Source organism: Bos indicus, chromosome 12 (genome assembly GCF_029378745.1).
Source record: "Bos indicus isolate NIAB-ARS_2022 breed Sahiwal x Tharparkar chromosome 12, NIAB-ARS_B.indTharparkar_mat_pri_1.0, whole genome shotgun sequence".
In the NCBI taxonomy this organism is placed as follows: Eukaryota; Metazoa; Chordata; class Mammalia; order Artiodactyla; family Bovidae; genus Bos; species Bos indicus.
The window spans coordinates 25,468,041-25,490,332 of record NC_091771.1 but is presented as its reverse complement, the minus strand read 5'-3'; the positions used below and the strand labels follow the sequence as shown (position 1 = coordinate 25,490,332).

Sequence of the window (22,292 nt, the reverse complement as noted above, 5' to 3'; positions counted from 1 at the left end):
TCAAAAGAAGAAAACCTTATACATACTTTGCCTCGACACTTGCTTTTCTTGATAATTTTCAGAGCATACTCCCTAGCAGTCGACCTGCAAAGAAGAAGTTTTGTTTTTTTTTAATAAATGTAATTTCAGATGTGTTGAATCATCTTATTAAGGATTCACTCGTACCCCATTGATCTGGCATCGTGGTGTAAATATTTTGTAAAAAATTCTGTTTTCCGTTTTTAAAAGAAATACGTGAATTTTAAGGGGTTGACCAAGTGTAAGGACAAAACCAACATGATAGCTCAGAAACATCACAAGCTGTTACAGCTGCCGTAATTGTAGTAAACTTACTGCTGCTGCTGCCCCCGTGGGTAACTCCTCCTTGCAGGTGGCTGTGCCCTGTTCCTCCCTCTAAAGTGGACATGAAATAGGGGTGAGTTTCTGCCCTTCTCCATTTCTCTTGGGTTATCCAAGAAGTGAGTTTTCTGAATGGTTCTCACGGTCACACTGATAACATTCAATACGCAGTTCACCCTCTTTAGACTTGGGCTGTGTGCAGCTCTGTGTGTTCTGGTGGAGAACTCATGAATGAGGTGTTCAAGGAGTATAGCAAGGGATACAGTCGTTATCTGAGCATCCTGTGACCTCTTGAGCCTTTCAAAAAAATATTTATTTATTTGGCTGTGCCGGGTCTTTACTGTGGCACGAGGGGTCTTCGATCTTCGTTGTGGTATCCAGGTTCTTCAGTTGTAGCTTGCAAACTCTTAGTTGTGGCATTTGGGATCTAACGTTCCTTGACCAGGGATCAAACCCAGGCCCCCCTGCATTTGGAGCGTGGAGTCTTAGCCATAGGCCCTCTCATTCAATAGAAATGAAATGGAGGTGACAGTTATAAACAGCTCATGTTCCCAAAGCCACCTGGCAGTGCTAAAATCAGAACTTGAGTTCTTGGGGTCTCTGCTTCTCATACAGCCCAGCCAACACTGCCCGTCCTCCGTCGTGGGCGTGGGAGGGCGGGCTTAGTCATACCGAACCTTTAAATAGCTACTAACTTATGTGAACATGTCTAAGATACTGTAGTGCCAATAGTGACGGTCCACTGTCAAAGGACACCGTGCACACTTAACAATCATCAGGAACCCCTACTTCACAATCATTTCTACTTCAGACCTAGTTGGGAAACCAAGAGAGTTTAGCTTCTTGCCTGTAGATAAAGGCCAATTTTAGGGATACAAATGAATACAATGGGAGTGAAGTTGATTAAGAACAAAATTTCAAAATAGGGTTTTAAAAGTTTCACTTTGGAGAATCAAAGGGGAATTTCCTAGTCGGATGTTATGGTAAGAGCAAGAGAGTGATGTGCCTATAAATTAAGAGGCCAGATAGTAACAATGTGTTTCAAGCATTTTAGAAACCATTCATGTTGTTTGCTTCTCTTTTTAAAATACTTATTTATTTACTTGGCTGTGCCAGGTCTTAGCTGTGGCATGTGGGGTCTTTAGCTGTGGCATGTGGATCGAACCCAGATGCCTGCGTTGGGAGTGTGGCGTCTCAGCCACTGGACCACCAGGGAAACCCTCCTGTCGTTTACTTCTAAAACTCCTCCTTCCACTGCACTTCCAGGACCCTTCAGGGTACTAGCTTGCAGAATAAAATAAACATTGACCAAGCTGTTATAATTGTATCTAATGAGAAAGTCTAGAGGCTTCCCAGGCGGAGCAGTGGTGAAAAACCCGCCTGCCAATGCAGGAGACTCACATCACAGAAGGATCGCAGGGACTCTGTAAGCGGCTCTTTTTAAGAGGCTTCTGAAGAGTTTCATCCGCAACCATGAAAATATTTAATCAAGAGGAAAACTAAAAGCTGATGTGTTTCTGGGTTCTGCATTTCACAAATCACACACAAAATTATAATAAAGCAAATCTGAGACTGGAATATATGAGCAGTTTCCAATCTAGTCTGGGATGTTTCATCTGATTGCAGGGAATCTGGATTCCAGGACTGAAAGCTTTGATAAGAGCCAGCAGTACCGGGCAGGGCAAGAGAGGTAAGACAGTGTTTGGGAAGGTGCTGGTTAGAAGAGCGGAAATTTCTTGGCTGTGTCTTCCCCACGGTTACCACCTGATCCTCCATTTCCCTGGAATGAGCAACATTAAAGCTTTGCTATACTCAAAACAGAAAGCTGGAGTGGGACCCAGGCAGGCTGACTCCTCCTCTACAGCCAGACACACAAGCAGCAAAATCCCGAGCAAATAAGTGAGCATGTTGGCTTCCAGGACACCAGGCAACCAGGTTGCGTGCTGAGCCTACAGCTGAGGGGCAAAATGCAAGCAAAGCTGGGCTGCAGCGGCCTATAGCTTCCTAGGAAGAGGCCCTTGTGGGCTGACTACCCAGAATCTTACAAAATAGGAGTCAACACTCACTCAGATTTACCCACATTTTGTATCAGACAAAGAGCCCTGTGGAGGAACCACCAAAATTAATACTGCAAGTTTTTTTTTTTTTTTTCCTGCATTCTTTGAGAATAGAACTATAAAGTCATAATAAAATCCTTAATTACTAGAAATGCATGTTTATAAGGAAAGGGGATGAATCTGGAATATAAGACTAAAAACAGGTGTTAGGATTAAATGTCCACCGTAAGAATAAACACGTCATGGCTTGCTTTCAGTTGGTAAAAGAAAACATTTGGCAAGAAATAAAACCTCAAACAAAGTATCTGCCTTCCTCCATACTCTAAACTCTGAGGACCGCTGTGCCCGTGTCAGCATCCAGTAAGCAGGCGCGTGGTTCTTTGTAGGCTGCACGAGTGATAAGAGACCTGGCCTTTGACCTCAAGGAGTCTACAGTTCAGTGTGTAGAGGAGAGAAGACACCTGGGTTGCTGGGGAACATCCAGGCCGTTTGCTCGTATGTTCCTGAAATTACAGCCTTGACCGTTCCTGCAATCATAGAAACCTCAAAGGCCAAAGCCAAAGTGGCAGCACGAGACAAGCCTGGTTTTCCTCCTTGTCCATAGGAGCTCAGTTTGTAAGGTCACGTTCCTATTCAGTTTGACTCCAGGCTAGAGCTCGAACTACTAGGGAGAAATGTCTGAACTTTACAAATTGGAACTAAATCTAGCCTTTCAGGGTTGTACTGATGATGGTTTGGAGAACGCTATCTTGTTTAACGCGATGATTCCGGGCCCCAGGACAGTCTTCTCACCGCTTCCCTCAGCCCTGGAGGGCTGCAGAATGCTAATGAAAAGGGCACGCTGGACCAAAGGGATTTTTGTCGTTTGCTCTGTTTTGATGATTTTTATGAAGATTGTGTGGAAGAGGAAACACGGTTTCCCGGGCATTCTTCTGCCGCAGCCTTTATTGACTGTCATGGCGATCCTTTGCTTATGGGTGAGGTCCTCAAGCCGAGCGGCGGTGTGACTCTCTTTGTGCCCCGGAAATGCCAGGAGAGGCCTGAACTAGCAGGGCCTCCAAACACGTTGGTGGAGCTGGGAGAACTCCAGAGGCTGGTGGCGCTTAGGACATGACAGGGAGACCCTGTCTCCTTGAGGAGTGAGTCCACAGCAACTTTGTTTACCCAGTAATTAAAGCTGAATCAGGGCCTCCTCTGTGAGCAGAGAACGGAGGCACCCCAGAAGCGTCTTGTGACATCTCCGGAGTGGAGCTGTATTTTGAATTTGAACTTGGGCCCTGTGGCTATCAGAGGTCAGAGCATCCTTAGGGAGGAAAGCACACTGTCAGCTGAGACACTTAAAATCCTTCCCATTGACTCATCCTCCAAATCTCACTTCAGAAGCAAATGCCTCCAATTACAGGTGTACAGTTCTTGAAACGTCTGAGGACTTTCTAGGTGGATGCACCCATGTCGCTGATACTGCAGTCTCAGCTCGTTCTTTGGGTTTGGGCCTGTCTCACACCATTGCCAGAGCCAATGCTTTCAACGTGTAGTTCTTTTATTTTAATCCTATTAATATCCTATTAATTTTATTTATTTATTTTTTTGACTGTGCTGGGTCTTCTTTGCTACTCAAAGACTTTCTCTAGCTGTGGTGAGCAGGGGCTACCCTTCATTGAGGTGCGTGGTCTTCTCATTGTAGTGGCTTCTCCTGTTACAGAGCATGGGCTTTGGGCACATGGGCTTCAGTAGTTATGGCTCGTGGGCTCCAGAGCGCTGGCTCAGTAGTTGGGGTGCACAAGCTTAGCCACTCCGTGGCATGTGGGATCGTCCCAGACCGGGGATTGAACTGGCGTCCCCTGCACTGCCGGGCAGACCCCTAACCACTGGACCACTGGGGAAGCCCTCAACATGTAGTTCTTTGCGTCTCCAGGTGGAGCAGGGAGAGAGGGAATCATGAGCGGCTACAGTTTTAACCCAGTTGAATCCTGTGCTGCCAAAACATGCAAGCAGTCAGGTGGGGAGGAGGGCCGGGAGCCACCCGAGACACCATGCCTGCTCACAACCGCATTACTGGTACCCGTGGCTTGACTGGTAATAATCCACACAGAGCCAGGCAGCCAAGGACGAAGGGCACCTCATCTCAAGCCCTCTGTCCATCCTCGGACCTCTTCTTAGCGCATTTCAGCCTTGTGAGTTTTCTTTGAGGCCTTGAAAGGCTCTACAAAACAGCTTCTAAAGTTCGCCAGCATCCTTCAGCACATCCTAAGGGCTCCCGAGGCCACTGAAGACAGCGCTACAGGGATACAGGCAGAAACCGAAATGGACCTGGCAGACCCCAGGATGGGATGTGTTGACACAGAATCGGGGGAGGGATGCGATGTCACCGCATCCACTGTTGCAGGAAACCCTCCCCTGTGACGGATCACTATTAACAGGAGGGGTAGACCTGCTCTTGTTCATCCACATCCATCCTTCCAAATACGGCATAAAGTCCCCACACAAGCAGTGTGTGCCACTCAACATTCTTAGCCCCCTTTTATTTTCCTGGACCTCTGGAAAGTATTAACAGATTGTTCCGGGATACTTCTGAGGAGAGGGGGCAGCTGCCATATGTCCTGGTTCAGCAGGAGTTGAATACTAACACTTCGGGAGCAACCTGGTGCTTAGACTCTGAAGGCGCGTACGAGGAGACCCGAGATGCAAACTCCTACAAAACGAACGCAGTCTAAACCAGAAATAAAGAAATTAATCCGGGATGAAGAAATGAGAAATTTCTATCCGGGAAGACCAGGGCCGTGGGACTAAGATGCCATCGTGATCTGAGGATGGGCACACGCCAGACTCAACAGATGATGCCCCTGGCAGGGAACCAGGCCCCCGCGGGGCAAGAGCACCGCGATGCCAAACATGGGGTTTTCTGCTGCAGCACACATTACATTTAGAGGGGTTGGCTTTCCTATCAGTAAAAGCACAATGAAAAACAAAATCACATACACACACACTTCCACCCATTACTGTGAGAATGGCTTTCCCGATTTCACTTCTGTCTCCTTTGTACAGGGACAAACGTGATGTGTGTGACTTCGGGCCTGATTGGAGGCAGAGGAGGGTGGAGCAGAGTGCTCCAGTGGCGCAGGGTTTGGAGCTGAACTAGCATCCATGCCTTGCCAAATAGAAATACTTAACTATCTGAGCGCTTACTGGTGGGCAATTAGCTTCTTCAGGCGTTCTTTATATAAAATGGAAATAGTTCCAACACCATGGTATTATTATGATAGGTCAATAAAATATCCTCAGTTAAGGCCCTTGTATATAGTTTACATTCAGTAAACAGTGGCTGCTCCTGTCTGGGGAGGCGTGAGGCCCAGAAAAGTAGTGGGGCATTTTCTATGTTTGTCAGTCATGCAGCAAACTGTCCAGCTTTGTGGTGGGAGTGGGGCGGAGAGGAGGAGGGGGAAGAGGGCCTGGGAGGGTCAGCTAAGGCGATTCTCAAGCTGCTTCTCACTCACGCCTCTCCCCACCAAGGAGTGGCTGCTCGAGGCGGGGTGCCACCACGTCCGCAGGAATGGCTTGGCCCAGCTGGTAGGCTGGGAGGGGCCCAGTGTGAGACCCACTGCTCCAGGGGAGCCTAACGGGGGCTCCACTGCCTTAGTCAGGCAGAGGGTGAAGGGAAGCAATTCAGTGGACACTGGCCAAACTCAGGACCCTCGTGTCTGAGGCCCAGGCAGACGTCCAGTTCCAAAGTGACTTGAATCTTTGTTTCTAAGTCAAAGGCCTTGCAGAAAAATAAGTTCCGGGCTCTGCAGGTTAGAACTTTTAGTCTGAGGCATCTACTTCAAACGGAGGCAGAGCTTAGAGCCTTTGTGTTGAGAACTCCTCGGGCGCGCAGGCCGGAAAAAAGCACTGGGGAAGAAGATGCTCACCCCAGCCAGCCCCTGGAAGCCAGCGGACACGCTCCCTTAAGGAGCGAGGCACGTGCCTCCGGCTCTCCAATACCCTGCTCACCAGCCCTGAGAAGAAGCTGCTGGCCGATTGGGTCCTCCTGAAGTAAGGAATTTCAAATCTAGAGCTGGGCTCAGGTTTTGAGGCGGCCTTAATCTGGGCTATAACTATAACTTGTAACTTCTCCAACTAGTAGCCCCTGCTACTGTCCTTGATTAAGTACTGAGATCCTAGGGATAAACCTTTCACTCTAAGCCCTCCCCTTTGGCCCATAAGGGGGCCTGGCTCATTCATTTTAAAACATTTTAATGTATTAAATGCTATTTTTTGTGGGGATCAGTACAGTTGCATTGTGAAGCTTTTCGAAGTTCTTATATTTAATTTTATGACATATACATGTGAGAAATATATCAATACACCTAAGAATGTTCTGACATTTACAAAATGTCTCCCAAAAATGTAGAAAAAACGGTTAAGCTTTTTTTTTTTTTAAACAAAATAAAAGGACTTACCTGAAAGAGCTGGCAACATTTTGCTGAGTACATTAAAAAGAAAAATCAAAGCTCTTAATTTATAGATTGTCCCCCCAGAAATCACTACATTTTTCAAGTCTGTTGTTAGATGAGCTGTTCTTTCTTTTACATTTTTTTTTTAACATCTGGAGTTGAGACATTAACCTATTCCATATGTGCCTCAGACCGCAAATAAAGACACAATCTCGGAAAACATAACCCCAAGTGTTTCCTTTAAAGCTCGATGCAAATGATATCTTTCTCACCTTTCTACACATTCCTTGACAACAGCAAAATTTCCATCTCCTATTGTCCTTCCGACTTTATATCGTTCTGTTATTGTGGCTGGAATCTGGAAGCCTTCCTCCGACACTTCTGAAAGAATCATTAGTATGTTTTTATTGGTAGAAAAGGGAACACAGATGTAGTGCCTAGGAGACGTTTAGAAGTATCATCTAATAGACTGGCACTGATTCAGAATCAATATGTCATTTTCTGGACAGGCAGGCCAGTCTCCCACCCCTAGCCCCTTGCTGACATTGTATAATCAACTGTTTCTACTAAGACAAATGATCAACTAAAAGGAAATGTAAAATCTACGGGGTCCACTCCCACCTATGTAAGACCAGCTAATGCTTTCTGCTGAAGCGGGTTGTCTGAGGAGGAAGTTTTGCTTTTCATTTCATGCCAATCTGATCAATAGCATTTATGAATACCCATGGTGTTCAGGGACATGACATTCCTAGGTAGGGAGGAAAATGCAGTTTGTAAGGGACTCTGGACCGCTTGACACCATACAAGCATGAAAAATGCCTGCTGTTTGGACACTTAGCTTTACTACATCCTGAAATAGAGATCTCCGTAAAATTCCTTATGTTAGAACTAAGCACTGATCACCGCCCCTCCCCAGTATCAATGAGCAGATTTTGGACAAATGTTCTCACCAGCAACCTGCGTAGCAGATGTTGAGTTAAAATTGCAGTATCTATTATGTCTGCGAACAGAACAGTTTTGTAGTTTCAATTATGTTAGTGCCACTAACACAACGCATTTTCCCCCTTAAAATGCATTTTGAAATATTTTACAAATGCCTAATAATGCTTTAAATATCTAAGGTCATAAAACTAAATAAGCCACACTTAGGTCACATAAATATCGTGGATAACCTTTAACATCTTAGGGGTATAAAAAGCCTTTTATAGCCGGGCTCTAAAATTTACATGCTTTAAAGTTATAAATCCTGGCTTCTCCCTCAGGCAACCTGAATACAAAATGTGGTGGAAGCCTAGTGCGTTTTCTAAATGTGCTCCTTCTCTGACCTTTAATCACAAACCAAGACTAAACATTTCTTCTCAAAATAAAATTAAAACCTTAGGTGGCAAAAGGGCTTTCTGGGCAATTTTCGTGTTCTCATTGAGTTTAGTCTGCAGGGCTGGAGAACGGTCAATAGAAGCTCACAGCTGGCAGGCATCTGCTATAGGACCTTTATTTACTCTGTTTTGCGATCATCTCCACCCTGCACCACTCTGGATGCTTGAGTGGATGGGATTTCTGGAAAGTATTGTACAAATGTAGGACATTTGCTGCTGCTGCTTTTGTCCTTGGCACTCTGCAACCTCTTTAAAGGTGAGCTTTTACTTTTAACCCCCTAGAAGCCATCTCAGAGGCCTCTGAAGAAAGCGGGAGCTGGAGCCTTTCCTCCACTCGCTGCTCCACCTCACCCCAAAGAAGCCGTCATTTTGCCTCCGTCTGAAAGATGCAGCCTAGGGATTTTTGTCTGGCTTATGGTTATTACAGGAGATGGCTGGAGAAGTTTCAAAGCCACTGTAAAGCACCCGAATTTACAAAACATCTCTCGGATGACACGGTCTTAAGGCTCTTTCCTGCACGGATAATAAAATTAACCATCCTTGTCTGTTGGAGGCAAGTCCGGTTTCAGATGGGAAATGGAAGGAGATGCTTCTGTGTTTCCATGAAGGGGACACCCATCTGGAGCACATGGCTTGGTTTTTTCCCCCCTGACTATATAAAAATGTATCTTTTAGGCCTCTGATTAAGAAGACTTAGCCACGGGCTTAGTCAAGGACCATTTTGTTTCATTAAGTAAATAAAACACATTGGAACAAAAGAAGACTTCTGGATGGCTGAATTTCATCCTTCTGGAAATACCAAAAAAGTCTGATATTGCATGGTAGTCAGGAAATAATCCTTGGGTCAGTCATGTATCGCATGTAACATAATGAAGTGTTTCCCCCAAGTGGGACTTTATTGGAAAATTAAATCCTATCCCTTCAAACAAATAAGGGGTACTGGTTCTCTAACAGTGGCTTGATTGTATCAGTTTTATACCTGAGTTCCTAAATACTTTCCCATAATTGATTTTAGCCTGACAATAACCTCCAGGGAGGAAACAAGCATGTATTAGGATAAAATCTCCATTTCATAGAAGAAAAACTAAGATGCAGAGGGCAGGAAAGGCTCATCCAAAACATTTCAGGAGTTAGCAGGAAACACTCATTCCATAACCCGAGTCACATGACCACTTTCTAAAGTGAATTCGAGGGAGGTCCAAAGAATATTTTTGCCATTTGCCATCAATTCAGTCTTTTTGTAAAGCCAGATGTTCGCATTTGACTTTACTGAAGTCTTAGTGCCTCTGCAGGGCTATCTCAGTCAAAAAGAGTAAACATGTCTCTCTTGTTATAGAAGTGCACCGAATTTGGAAAACAAAGGCAACAGTTAGCCCCTTTTATTTGCAAGGAGAGCAAGAGCTGGCCTTCTAAGAATGCTTACACCTTTGGAGGGTGGGAGAGGTCTCCACATTTGGCTGACTCCCTCTTTCCAGCCCCAGAGAGCAGATACCACCCCTGGTGAGAGCCACGTTCGGTCCCACCCCCTTGCAATGACCCTGAGCTGCTTCAGGGTCATTCTGCTGGAGAAATGTCAGTTTCCTGGACTAAATTTAGCCAACCCATTCTCCGTCTGGGTACAAGATACGCCTTCTCCTCGGACACCACATCCCAAGCTTACCACCTTCTCCGGGTCCGTCGTTCTCGTCCATCGAGCTGCAGACTTTGGTGGATGCAAGTGAAGTGGAGGAGCCGCCATGCTGAGAGCTCTGGAGGAAAACGGAAACAGAGAATAAAAACTGTCGATCCTGCCCCGTGTCTCCAGGTGCTGTGCCCAGCCCAGAAGCTCGGGCAGCAACTGCGCCCACTGCCCCGGAGGGGACTGGTCTCCACGTCCAGAAAGGGAGGTGCTCGACCACTCAACCGGGACTACCGCTCCCCACCAGCTTCTTAACCAACGATGGGTGGTGGTAACTGTGCTGGGCTCATCCTTGTCGATTTGGACGGTCCGTGACTTTCATTCCATTTTCTCAAAATTAGCATCCTGTTGCTCACTGTTTAGGTTTGGCAGATTTGAGGTGTCTCACCTCACTCTTCCACAGTCTATCTGCAAACAGCCTTCTTACAAGTGGTCACTCTGATCTTTTTTTTTATTCTTACCATGGAAAAATGTTTTTCTTCAGTTTGATTTTTATTGAATATCCTTTTAAAAAAATATTCAGCTTTGCCACATCCTTGGGGAAAGATTAAAGAGTAGGTTTGTTAATTCCACTTTGTGATAAAGACATAAGCACTAAGCAAGTTATTGATATGTTGTTATGTAACAAGAACATTTACTTATTATAATTACTTTTCTTCCGGAGGCAAAGATGAAACTAAAAGCCTAAGCCTTGTGATTCAAATTCTGGGTGTATTTGGACTCAAGATCCCTGAGAGCAAACAGGGTAACAACTATATTATAAAGCTCAGTGCGTGTGCTAAGTCGCTTCAGTCGTGTGTGACTCTTTGCGACCCCATGGACTGCAGCCCACCAGGCTCCTCTGTCCATGAGATTCTCCATGCAAGAATACTGGAGTGGGCCGCTATGCCCTCTTACAGGGTATAAAGCTCTGAGGACAAAACAATACCAAACATTTAATACTGGGATCAGCTACGAGGCAGTAATTTAACAATGAATCTTTCCATCTCTGCATCTATTCCTTGAGAAAACAACGTGCACATATCGATGCTGTTTCTAAGTAATGAACACAGCTTGTCCTAAAAGATCCTCCTTCTGTTTGCCTGGGTTTATCCACTTGGTTGGCCTGATGGGAGCCAGGAGGCGGTGAGGGGTGGCATTGGCTCGGGGTGCTGGCTGTCTGTGGAGCAGAGAGAAGGGAGAGAGAATCTGTAGCTGAATTAATAATGAAGTGGCGAGAAGCAATGTTGACCTACTTTTCCTCTGCTTACCTGTCTCCCTTCAACCGCCTCCCCATGCCCTCCAACCTTAAGTGTGCACAAAGCCGGAAGGAAGAGTTTTACATACAGTCATTGTGCCCAACAGCACCTTGCATGGGAAATTCAGAGGCTTTAGTTTTCACCCAAAGGATGAATATAACTGGGCAAATGCTACTTCAGTCATTGCGGGACCATTTGGGTCAACTGCACAGCATTCCCCGGGGTGTGTTAAGTTCATCAAAGCTGACGAACCGTGTTCCATGGGACAAGTTCATCAAAGCTGACGAACCGTGTTCCATGGGACAAGTTCGTCAAAGCTGACGGCTGCCATAATGGGGGCGAAAGTTAAACTCACAGCCATGACAGATCTGCTTCCTCATAAGACTTTCTGGAAGTTTGGTGGTTACTCTGGAAGTTTGGTGGTTAGTCTAGAAGTTTTGTGATTATTCTAGAAGTTTGGTGGTAGTCTGGGTCGTGTGCCCTTTATTCTCTAGGATCGTAAGAATCCCCCATCCATCAGCCTAGCCTGGTGACTTGAGCTGTTTCCATCCTCTCTCACTCAACTCCCCTTGTGGCCAGCAGCGCCCATTCGTCCTCTGTCAGGTCAGAAAGAGGGATTCAGACTGTGACCCTGTCAGATGGCTGTGACACTAACTGTAGCCACCGCCAACTCTGTCCAAGGCACTGTGAATGTATGAGCCTCTGGGCGTGCTCGTTTATGAATGTCTGTTTGTGAAAACCTTGTATTTATACTACAGGAATAGGAGGTTGAAACAAGGCAGATTTACAAGGTCAAGGTCTGGAGAAAAGAAACATTAGTGCTACCACATTTGAGGGGAAGGTGTGTTTTCCAGAACAGGGAGAGCTTTTATCCCTGGGGTCACTGCTTTTGCTGTAGACATAATCCTGTTCCAAGCAGAAAAACTGTCAAGAAATGTTTACAATGTAGAGCTTCTCTTCTGAGCCTTTCAATCCTCGAATTTCTTCCAGCAGCATCACAAATGGTGTTTAATAATGCAGACACATTGTGGTTTGGGATGGCAGGTGCTGTCCCATCATATGGTGTTTTAGAATACAAAGACACATTCTTTCAGAATCAAGCATTCAAATTAATAGACTAGTAGTGTATTTCCTAGCAAAGATGCCTACAACTTATGGACTCGATTCCAAAATCTTGTTCTTTTAATAAGAACACCAGACACTCAACACAGAACACTCACCCAAATAATGTGAAAGCATTCTTTTAAACTGTAATGTTTAATAAACTTGCTGGATATTATTCACTAAACTGCCTTATCAACTAATGAATTACATTTTCAACAATGCCACCAATTGTCTGATGCCCTGAACGCTTGCTACAGTGCCAGCTGTGTTTTTCTCTGCCTTATGAACAAAACCCCTCAAGGTTTTAGGCTCTGGTTTTAAAAAAAAAGTAGGGTTAACACAAGTCTGCTTATGCTTAAAATTGCTTATTTTCAACTTTACTTTTCAAAATGTAGTCCAGGTCATTTCGAATTTCATGCTATCTGAAGGTAACAGACAGTTGTAAGAGGACATTTAATTACAAATACGGTACTCTAAAAATGGAAAGTTCTCATTTTGTTCACTATGCTCAAATACAGTAAAATAAATGTATTCAATTTCTCGTTACTTCTGCTTTTCCTCAAAGAAGTAAAGTGGTTAAACCTTATACACCTTTCCAAGACAATGACCATTCATGGATTCAAAGAATTGCAGAACTGAAATGGACCTTAAATATTACCTCTTCTATCCTACTTCCATTGAGAGACCAAATGCCCACTATAAAAATCCCAGGGTCAAATGGCCTCTGTGCAAACAGCTCCAGTACTGAACCCGCTGTTTCCTGAGGCGGCCCGCTAACTGTTAACAGGTGAGTTATGTGCCAATGATGCCCCTTTACACTTTCCGTTTGTCCTTCTAATCTCGCACCTCTGGAGCCACCCAGTACACTGCATTTCCCAACAGGACAAGGCTTCCAAAATTTGGAAAGAGCCACTGAACCCCTTCTGTGTCTTCTCTTTTTCCATTTCAATAATCCCAGTCTCTCTGGTTATTTGTCTTAAGACAGGACCCCATGACCCCTTGATCCTCCATTTGTCAATATCTCTGGTTAATGCTGGTGCTCAAAGTAAATGAAATATTCTAGGTGTGCCCTGACCAACACACAACAGAGAATGGTAGTGTTTTCTTCTTTGTGAATAGAATACCAATGCACTTAAAGATCATATTGGCTTATAGGTAACAACATACCTTTTAAGCCTATACGGTGTCAGATCTCCATATTCTGTATTTGAGAGGTTAGTATTTTGGGTCGAGTCTAAGACTTCTCAGTTATTCATGTTAATGTTGAATTTATTACATTCCTATCCTTCCAGCCTGTTATTTTCTGGATTCTCACTTTATTACCTAACATACTGCACTCTCTCAGTTGAAGCCATTCAGTAATCATCATGGCCCTCTATGTACCCTCGTCACTACTCCTAAATATACTACTTTAGACAGACTGTGAACATTTTGATTATTGCCCTAAGTCTGATTGAAGGATTTTGAACCTAATACAGGGGAAATGTGTAGTTCATGTTCTTTAGAATTAACCCAATGAGATGAATCAGTCTTATTTATGACCTACATAGAGCTGAAGAGTCCACTTACATTTTGCCATGCTTATAAATGAAATCAATTTATTAATTTTTTTCAGAGAACATAAACCATTTCATAGTATACATGATCATAAGATTTTGTGTTTGCTTCAATCAGTTTGCTAATTCCAAGGCATATGGTGTATAGTGAAAAACACAGTTATTTTATAATTTAATGCAATTGGCTGCTCTAAGAGATACTGTGACATTTGAAATGTCATCACCTCGAAGCGAATTTAACGGGAACCAGGTGGACAGGTTGCTGGCACCTGGATGCTTTTATGGCACACCTTCATAAAAGCACTGCCCTAAGTAAGAACACATCCGAAGTGTAGCTATTTAGCTTGGGATCATATAACAGATGGAGAACATATCACACTTTTTGAAGTAAGTGAGAAAGCTGACATAACAGTTCTAACCACATTTTACCAAGATGTATCTGATGACTATGTGATAAAAAAGTTCATTTCAAATATAAACGGTATGAGTTACTCCTGCCATTTGTATTCATATTATTGGTGTTACTCAGGTGGGGTCCACACCAAATAAGGATTACAGAAATATCCAATCAATCCGACTGATGTAAGCAAGGGAGAAAAATTTCACAAGATAACTTTAGCTCGGTCTTGATAATTGTATTATTAACATTTCACATTTTGTCTTGGGATATGGTTATTACTCTGGTAATTTTTTTTTTTGGAAAATGGCAATATAATATTTAAACATCAACTGGATCAATTTTATAAAGGAAACACAACCAACAAATAGTTAACAAACTCTTATAATTGTCTTGGTGATCCTGACTTGAGGTCTGTAGAATCTCTAAAGATGACCTCATGTAGCAAAATTAATTCATAATCTTGGTGTAGAGAGCTTGAGACCCAAGGGACTGTGTGTGCAAACAGAAAAATCATACATTTACTTTGCAAGTGGGTAAAGAACAATAAGTTGATGACATCAATATGCAATAATTAATAAGGCTCTATTACTTGAAACAAGGCACAAAAGAAATTTCTTTTCCCAAATTCCTTTGTCTGCATTCTCCATAGAATGTTTAAACCTAACGTTTATGGCACAGGCAACCTGTGCATAACTCAGAATGAACAGTGAAACATATAAAAGCTTGTTATAAACAAAGTTTTTAAAAGACTATAGAACTGGTATTCATGAAATTGGTTTACTTAGAGGAAGAGAAAAAGAAAATGAGAATATTGACATTAAATCCATGACAGCGAAACCACGGGAGCCAAGATATCAAAAGTAAATGTATTTAGTTATGACTCTGTCAGGCATTCTGCTCTGCCTCTACTACTTCCTTCTCCCAAAGAAGGAAGCTAGTCACTACTTTTTCAGGCATGTGCTCCATTTTATTTTAAACTTTATATTCAGAAAGTAAAGCACAATTTGGAATTTTATAAATTTGTAAAGTGAAAATGGGACTTCCCTAGTGGTTCAGACGGTAAAGTGTCTGCCTATAACGCGGGAGACCTGAGTTCGATCCCTGGGTTGGGAAGATCCTCTGGAGAAGGCAATGGCACCCCACTCCAGTACTCTTGCCTGGAAAATCCCATGGACGGAGGAGCCTGGTGGCCTACAGTCCATGGGATCACAAAGAGTTGGACATGACTGAGTGACTTCACTTTCACTTTCAAACATTCCTTCCAGTTGTTCCCATTACTGTTTTCAGCATCCACTACATTTGGTGTCCATGGAAATAATAAAGAGAACCAATTAAAGCAAATTATACTTTCAAAGTTAAAATGAACCTAGTAAAAGTGTGTTAGATTTAAAACTTATATAGAATTTCAGACTTCTATAATAATTTTAATGTAAATAATTTTTTCCAACTAGAATATCATATTATGAATGAAATAGATTATTGGTTTTAATTCTATATTAAAGTTGGGCAATCAAGTATTTTATTATATATTTATTATAGTTATTTAATTTTTATATTATATAAACATATAATAAAACATTATATATTTATTTATAATAAATACATAATCTCATTTGGTGCTTTTAAAATAACTTTCACACACACATGTACCTATATACACATACACATTCTTCCCCCTGCAAATTAGGCAACCTTGGGAAAAATGCCTTCATGCCTAGGAGAAAGTATATTTAAAATTTCTTTTTTTTTCAAGAGAAACAGTTGCCAATTTGTTTGATATATTCACTCTTAAGGCAAACCTGAGAGGAAAGGAATGATTTTACTAAACCCAAGTAAACTAGAGTTCTTCGCCAGATAGTCTTATTTCACTGTTAACTGTCCGTATCTGATACTTTGGATGTCACGCGCTCTCACTCTGCAGTCTCTTAAGTCTCACCTACCGATGCTAATCACGTCACCAAACACCATAAATACGATAATGAAGGTAAACCTTACTCCACACAGTCATTTCATTTTCAGTGTCTACTTACCAAGTTTTCTGAAAGAAAGTCACTGAACAACACAGGCAGTTTTTCCTGTTTATTATGCAGTTATTCTAAGGGTAAGCGTAACAACATTGAGAGGAATAACATGGTCCAGTGTGAAACACGAAGTACAACATTGTACAATGAAACCACAGCACAGTGATGGAGCTTTCAAAACCGGGGAGCTCAATGAAACCTTTCAGCATTTCACTCTATAAAACCCTGCTGATGGCCTCAACGGACGAAGTTTTAAAACCTGTTGCTGCTTAAAACATTTTAACACCAAATGCTCTTTTTTAAGAGAATACATATCCAGGCAACTCAAAATGTAAGCAGGAAATATATCAACCTCTTTATAAAAATTTTATCCAAATTTGCAACATTTATAGTATATTTTGAAGTTAAATGTTCTGAGAATAAACTTGATTCCTTGCTTGTTGATGAATATAAACTCAAAGGAAAATCACAAGAAAATTAAATTTCATAGTTCTTTGTCTATGACCTTTCAGATACCTTCTACCCTAGCTTCAAAACCATTTTGTGGCCATATATAATATAAACACCCATGTATTACATGCATCATTTATACTATCTTGGAATTTATCCATCATCTTTACTAAAACGAACCACATTTTAAAGACACTATATATCATGCACCCTGAAAAATTATAGCTAGGGCCTCAGATTTCCTATCTTTTCCACATGCGTTACAGGTACAAAATTACAAGTATTTTTCAGCTGACAGTATAACAAACTGCATCAGGCAACTGGTATATTGAATTCAATATATCTCTAATTTTCACACTACACCTCTGTGGGATACTGTTGTTACTGACATGCACAATTAGAGATGCTAATCAGGCTAATGCAAATATGCATAAATAGACAATGTATGCATATATAGTGTATTCACTCAGTTAACAGTTTCAAGTGTGCATATATTTATATAGATATATACACACATGGCAAGTATAGTAAGGTTACTACTGAAAATACATCAACAGTTTTGAATCATGTTTGAAAGAACATACAGACCTGCCTTATAGGTTATCTGGCTTTGTTATGAAACTTAGTTCAAATCAAATATAGTTTGGATTTTCTTCTGTTCATGTTTCAGTACAATACTCAGCTACTCACAACCCTATAAATCAGCTTTTTTAATGAATATTGATTGACAACTGCCACAAATCATACACATTAGAGAAACATCAGTGATAGTATATAATCACTTTAATAGTTGACCATCAAGTCACAACAATATAAGCATTAATGAATGCTTATATTTAATAGTTAATAAAACACTGAATTTGTCTGAATTTGAAATTTTTGTTTGTTTATCTGGTTTTCAAATTGTTTAAATCAGTACATCTGTCTATTATTTGGAACCATTTTGCCATGCTAGTTTAGCAAACTACCTTTGAACTTAAACATGCCCCAATTAATATGTCATGTGTAATGATTTATGACACAAAGGTTTTACATACAATTCCACAAGAGCCAGTAACTTACAAGGCTGTGTCACAAATACCATACTTTACTATTCATGGTCTATAAATATACACAATACTTACATAAGCACACCCATTTACACACTGACCCTTGCAAATTTATATGAATGCCTACACACCTGGGTAGATACATGCCACATATGAAAAATTTGGTAGTTCAATAGCTAAAATGTATGGAATTATTTTTCAAGGATATTATTCTATATATTAATTTGTTTTAAGAAATGTGGTTTTTAGATTTCATTGTTTTTAAATGAAAAAAAAAATCATGTATAGATTTACACTGGATGTAACCAAAACCTCTGCTGGTTAACACAGGGAACCCATATGGCAATTGAATGCTGGTTCAAAATATTTTTAGAAGATACTTGATTTTTTAAAATATTTAGATGAGCCAATTTAAGAACACAGGGGTGTGTGTAAATGGGTGGACCTGAAACTTCTGAAAAGTCTACGACAGTATGAAAACAGGGAAATTTCTGCCCCATCCCACCCCCACCTAATTAAGCAAGACAAAGAAGAAATAAACCATGTGGCTTTCAGAACCAGTCTTTTGAGTTCACAATGAAGTTTATACTTGATAAATGATTAGGATTTGCCTTTCTAAATGCTAAAAGCAGGAGTATATTTATTACATTGTTCTCTATGATGACTAAAGGAAAAAAAATAAGTGCAAATGAAAAAAAGTATCAAACTGTTACCTAGAGCGCAGTGTCTTCACAGAACATTTCAGGTTTACCATAAGGACAAAAATGCATTGCTTTTCCTGGAGGTCTCTTCTGCCCAGGAGAACAATTTAAAAATTCAGTGTCTAATATTCTAAAAAGAATTCTGTAAGTAAGTAAATCTTAAGTGCCTATAAATCATCAATTCAGTTCCACCAAAAAAACTGAAAACATCTAGTTTGATGCTAAGGATTTTTTCATATATATTTCTGTTTTAGTATAATGGAATTATGCTCTGCACAGAAAGAGATCTCAAAGTCTATAAATGGTGTGCTGTTTCAATCTCTGAGGGATTTTAGTTTCAAAAAGTAAATGATATATATTGCCTCTGAACAGTCCTTTAATAAAAGTCATATGTTCAAAAGATTAAATGCTGTGGAATAGCATTTCCCTCAGAACCGCTTGAATGGAAAGTTGGCCATGATATCTATCAGCAATTAGCACAAGTCCAGTTCCTTTTTGCCGTGTCTAAACAAAGCCCTGGGCTTCATATCAGTTGGCGATATCTGCCACTTACCCAGAACAAATAGCGTTTATTGGACCTCTCTAAGCAGTAGCTGTCCAAAAGATTGACAGTTCAGGGAAGTTAAAATTACTAGAATTTATTTTTGTTCTGGACTATCTGACCCCCACCAGATTTAAGGTAACTGTTCCATTGCTTTCTTTGCATTTTTGGCAGTTCAGTCAAATACATACTAATCTTTTATGGACTCAACTGTATTAAGTAATGCATTTTACGAAGACATAACTAGAACAGACACCAGCACAGGCAACCTCACAGATGTTTACTGTTTCAGCTAAAACAAAGCAGTCTTTTGATCTCAGCAGGAGTCTCTGTTCACAATTTCTATTGGAAACAGTTTTAAAACCTGAAGTCTGGAACAGGTATTATTATGAACTGTTCTTTCAAGATGGAATGGTTCGGCTTGCGGTTCTCAAATAACCTGCCAGAGAAGTGTCTTTCTCTCCAACAGACAGGATAATAAGGCACTAATTATTACAAGGCTAAATTTTCAAATGCTGTTAGGTTGCCTGGACTTTTTAAAAAATATTCTTCTTCTTATGGTTGGAATATTTTATTCACTTGGAAAGTGAGATAGTAGCATATGTAACTATAAACCAGATGGTAAAAATTGATAGTTGAGCAATTTATCAAGGAGATAAATTGATAACATTTAAAACATTATATGACAACTGAATTTCTCTCCATCTTGAATCAAACATTTTGTTTTTAAATTCAATTTTCAAGTAAAATTTTTTGGGAAAAAAAACAAGTACAAACCTCCAAATGGCATCATTCATTGTGAATTTATCACCTACTGAGATATTTCAAGCCTGTGAAATAGCAAAACCATGCTACACAAGTCTTAAATCGTTAGTGTCTGAACTAGTAGAACTAAATGATCACTAGGGCATGGCTTAACTACAACAGACCATACACATTAAATTCATTCTTAACATTCAGCTTTAAAAATAAATGTTTTATGTTTAAGCAAAGCTGACTATAATTTTTAAATAGAGGACTAGGAAAGCAGAATTAGTAGGTTAATGCTTAACAATGGGTTATAATCATAGACTTAGTTTAACACGAAGGAGTTTTGCATATGAAAATTTCCAAAATACCAGTAAGATCCAGAATGTATCCAAATAGAGATTTGGCTATTTGGGACCTGATTTATATAGTACTGTTTAAGAGAATTTTTGCTTTTCAAATTGGTTTTTTGGAAGAAGTCCAGACACATTTTTTTTTAGGTCTGTATGTTTAAAAAAAAAAATTTCATAACTTCAGCCTTTATACATTTGAAAAATTGCATACATGATTGTAAGGAGGAATTATATATTTTATAGTAATGCCATTAAACAAGTTCTTCATGTTTAATCTATGCTTATGCTGTTTTCAATGAAAGATAAGTATAAAGAGTAAAATTTACTTTTAACAACAAAAATAAAGTTCCTAATGCTTAATGTAAGTCTTCACGAGTTGTATATTTCACATGACAGTTTCTCCTCATATGTTAATCCACATATGAGGAGCATGATAAGTAGCTCTGAATATTGTCTAGGAAGAAAAAGAACTCTAATCGAATACTTGTATTAATTTGCAATAAAAGTACTTTAAAAATCAGCAATCCAAATTTTATGAAGACTGTATAACTTTAGGAGAAAATGTCTGCTTAGTGCCATTTTAACCTGCTTGGCCAGAAAATTTGCACAGAAAGGTACAGAAAAATTGTATCTACATGTCTACTTCTGATTAAAAAGAAAACCCCATCTAAAGAAATTATGACTCTGTCTTGCTACACCATTAGTTTGTTCTGACACTAAGATCGGGCCCATATATGAAATTCATCTAGAGCCAGGTCTGGCACAAAAGCCTCACCAATTGAGCCCATTTGTGTTCAGTCTCCTCAATCAAATTAATCAAATCTCCTCAATAGGAAAAAAAAAAATAATCTCCTTCAAGGATTAATATGAAATGCCTGGATATTTCCTTTTATATGATTTGGGGTTTATCATTTCAAGGTATGCAAAACTCTTTTGTGTATTTCGCTGTTAGACTTTTGCTTAGGAAACGTGAAACCTTCACCCAACCACAAACCATATACACTGCTCCATTGTCTCTTTTACACTGAGTCTCCTACTGAATCCAAATCATCCGAAGAGAGGGGGCGATACAGGTCCTGTAAGACGAAGGGCGGTACAGATTTGTTTACTTGGGTTTCTTAGGTGCCCTGTGGCTCTCTCAGGAGTGGAGCAACACCGAATGGGCATCCTTGGTTTCTAACGTCATTAGACCTTCTAAAGTCACCACATTTGGATAAGAGGAAAGATCACAGCTGAGAAGCCATCTAAACAGATGCAAAGGATGCTATTTTGCCTTCTTGGCTTGAGCTGCTCATGAGCTTTCGCCTTCCTTTGTGCGCAGTTGAGTTCTACAGCCCGAGGTCTGTCAGTGCCACCCTGCTACTATGTGTCAAGGCAATTCTTCCTCAAACACTTCCATCCCATTCTGGGAAGAAGAGGAACATGCTTACCTCACACAATAATTGATTAGGAGCCCCAGCGGGCACTCAGCAAATTCCGGTCCCATAGCAGCAACCCAAAGGTTGCATTTGTGTGCTGCATACACCCAATAAACACTGCGTTTTCAAAACAATATGTTTGGAAGACAGAAAGAATGCGAACTTGACCTCCTCTCTCCCTTCCCAAAGTTCTTCCTGGTTACCCAAAAGCTCACCCGTCACCTCCCCTCTTCTTCCCTCCGCCTCCTTCTGCTACAAGATCCTTCTGTTTGGTCGCCAGGCAACCAGCTCATATCTGCAGAGAGTGTCTAGAATCCTGGCTTCCCTTCTAATTTGAACCACCCACTCCTCACATCATCTGACTGATCAGATAATCTACAAAAGTCAGCCATGTGGGAGTATAATGGGGAGCTTCATTCGACCTACACAATGTAACACGTTTCTTCCTGATGTATTAAGGAATGAGACCCCAGAAAGTTCATGGATAGAAGAGATCCTCCAGGATCTGCTTCTGTGACCAAACACTTCTAGACAGCAAATTTAAATGACAGTGTTTAGGAAAAATAGGACAGTTACTCGGTACACTGCCATCGGGGTTTTCATCAAGAAAAGTATCTGGCGTGCAGATTCCTATTGTATAGGACTATTCTAAAATACGGAAGGAGGTAACAAAATGTAATTTTAAGGGAAGGAAAAAAAGCTGATTAAACCATCATAAATGATATAAATAAAAATACAGGTTTTTTTAATTTGTGAAAAAGCAGTCAATGTCTCAACAATCCTTAAAAAAAAAGCAACTTACATTCGTGTGTTTCAAAATGAGGTAGGAAG

At 40.9% G+C, this 22,292-nt stretch overlaps 1 protein-coding gene across 4 annotated transcripts in view; it reads right to left on the bottom strand.

Annotated features, from left to right (window-relative positions):
- Positions 1–22,292, bottom strand: part of DCLK1 (doublecortin like kinase 1) — a 432,884-nt gene that overhangs the window by 60,466 nt on the left and 350,126 nt on the right. For all 4 annotated transcript variants that reach the window (XM_070800188.1, XM_070800189.1, XM_070800190.1 and 1 more), the window contains 3 exons: positions 9,866–9,953; positions 7,102–7,210; positions 27–84 (listed from right to left, as the gene is read on the bottom strand). In XM_070800188.1, the coding sequence (XP_070656289.1) occupies positions 27–84; positions 7,102–7,210; positions 9,866–9,953 (255 nt within the window). The remainder of the gene's footprint in view (positions 1–26; positions 85–7,101; positions 7,211–9,865; positions 9,954–22,292) is intronic.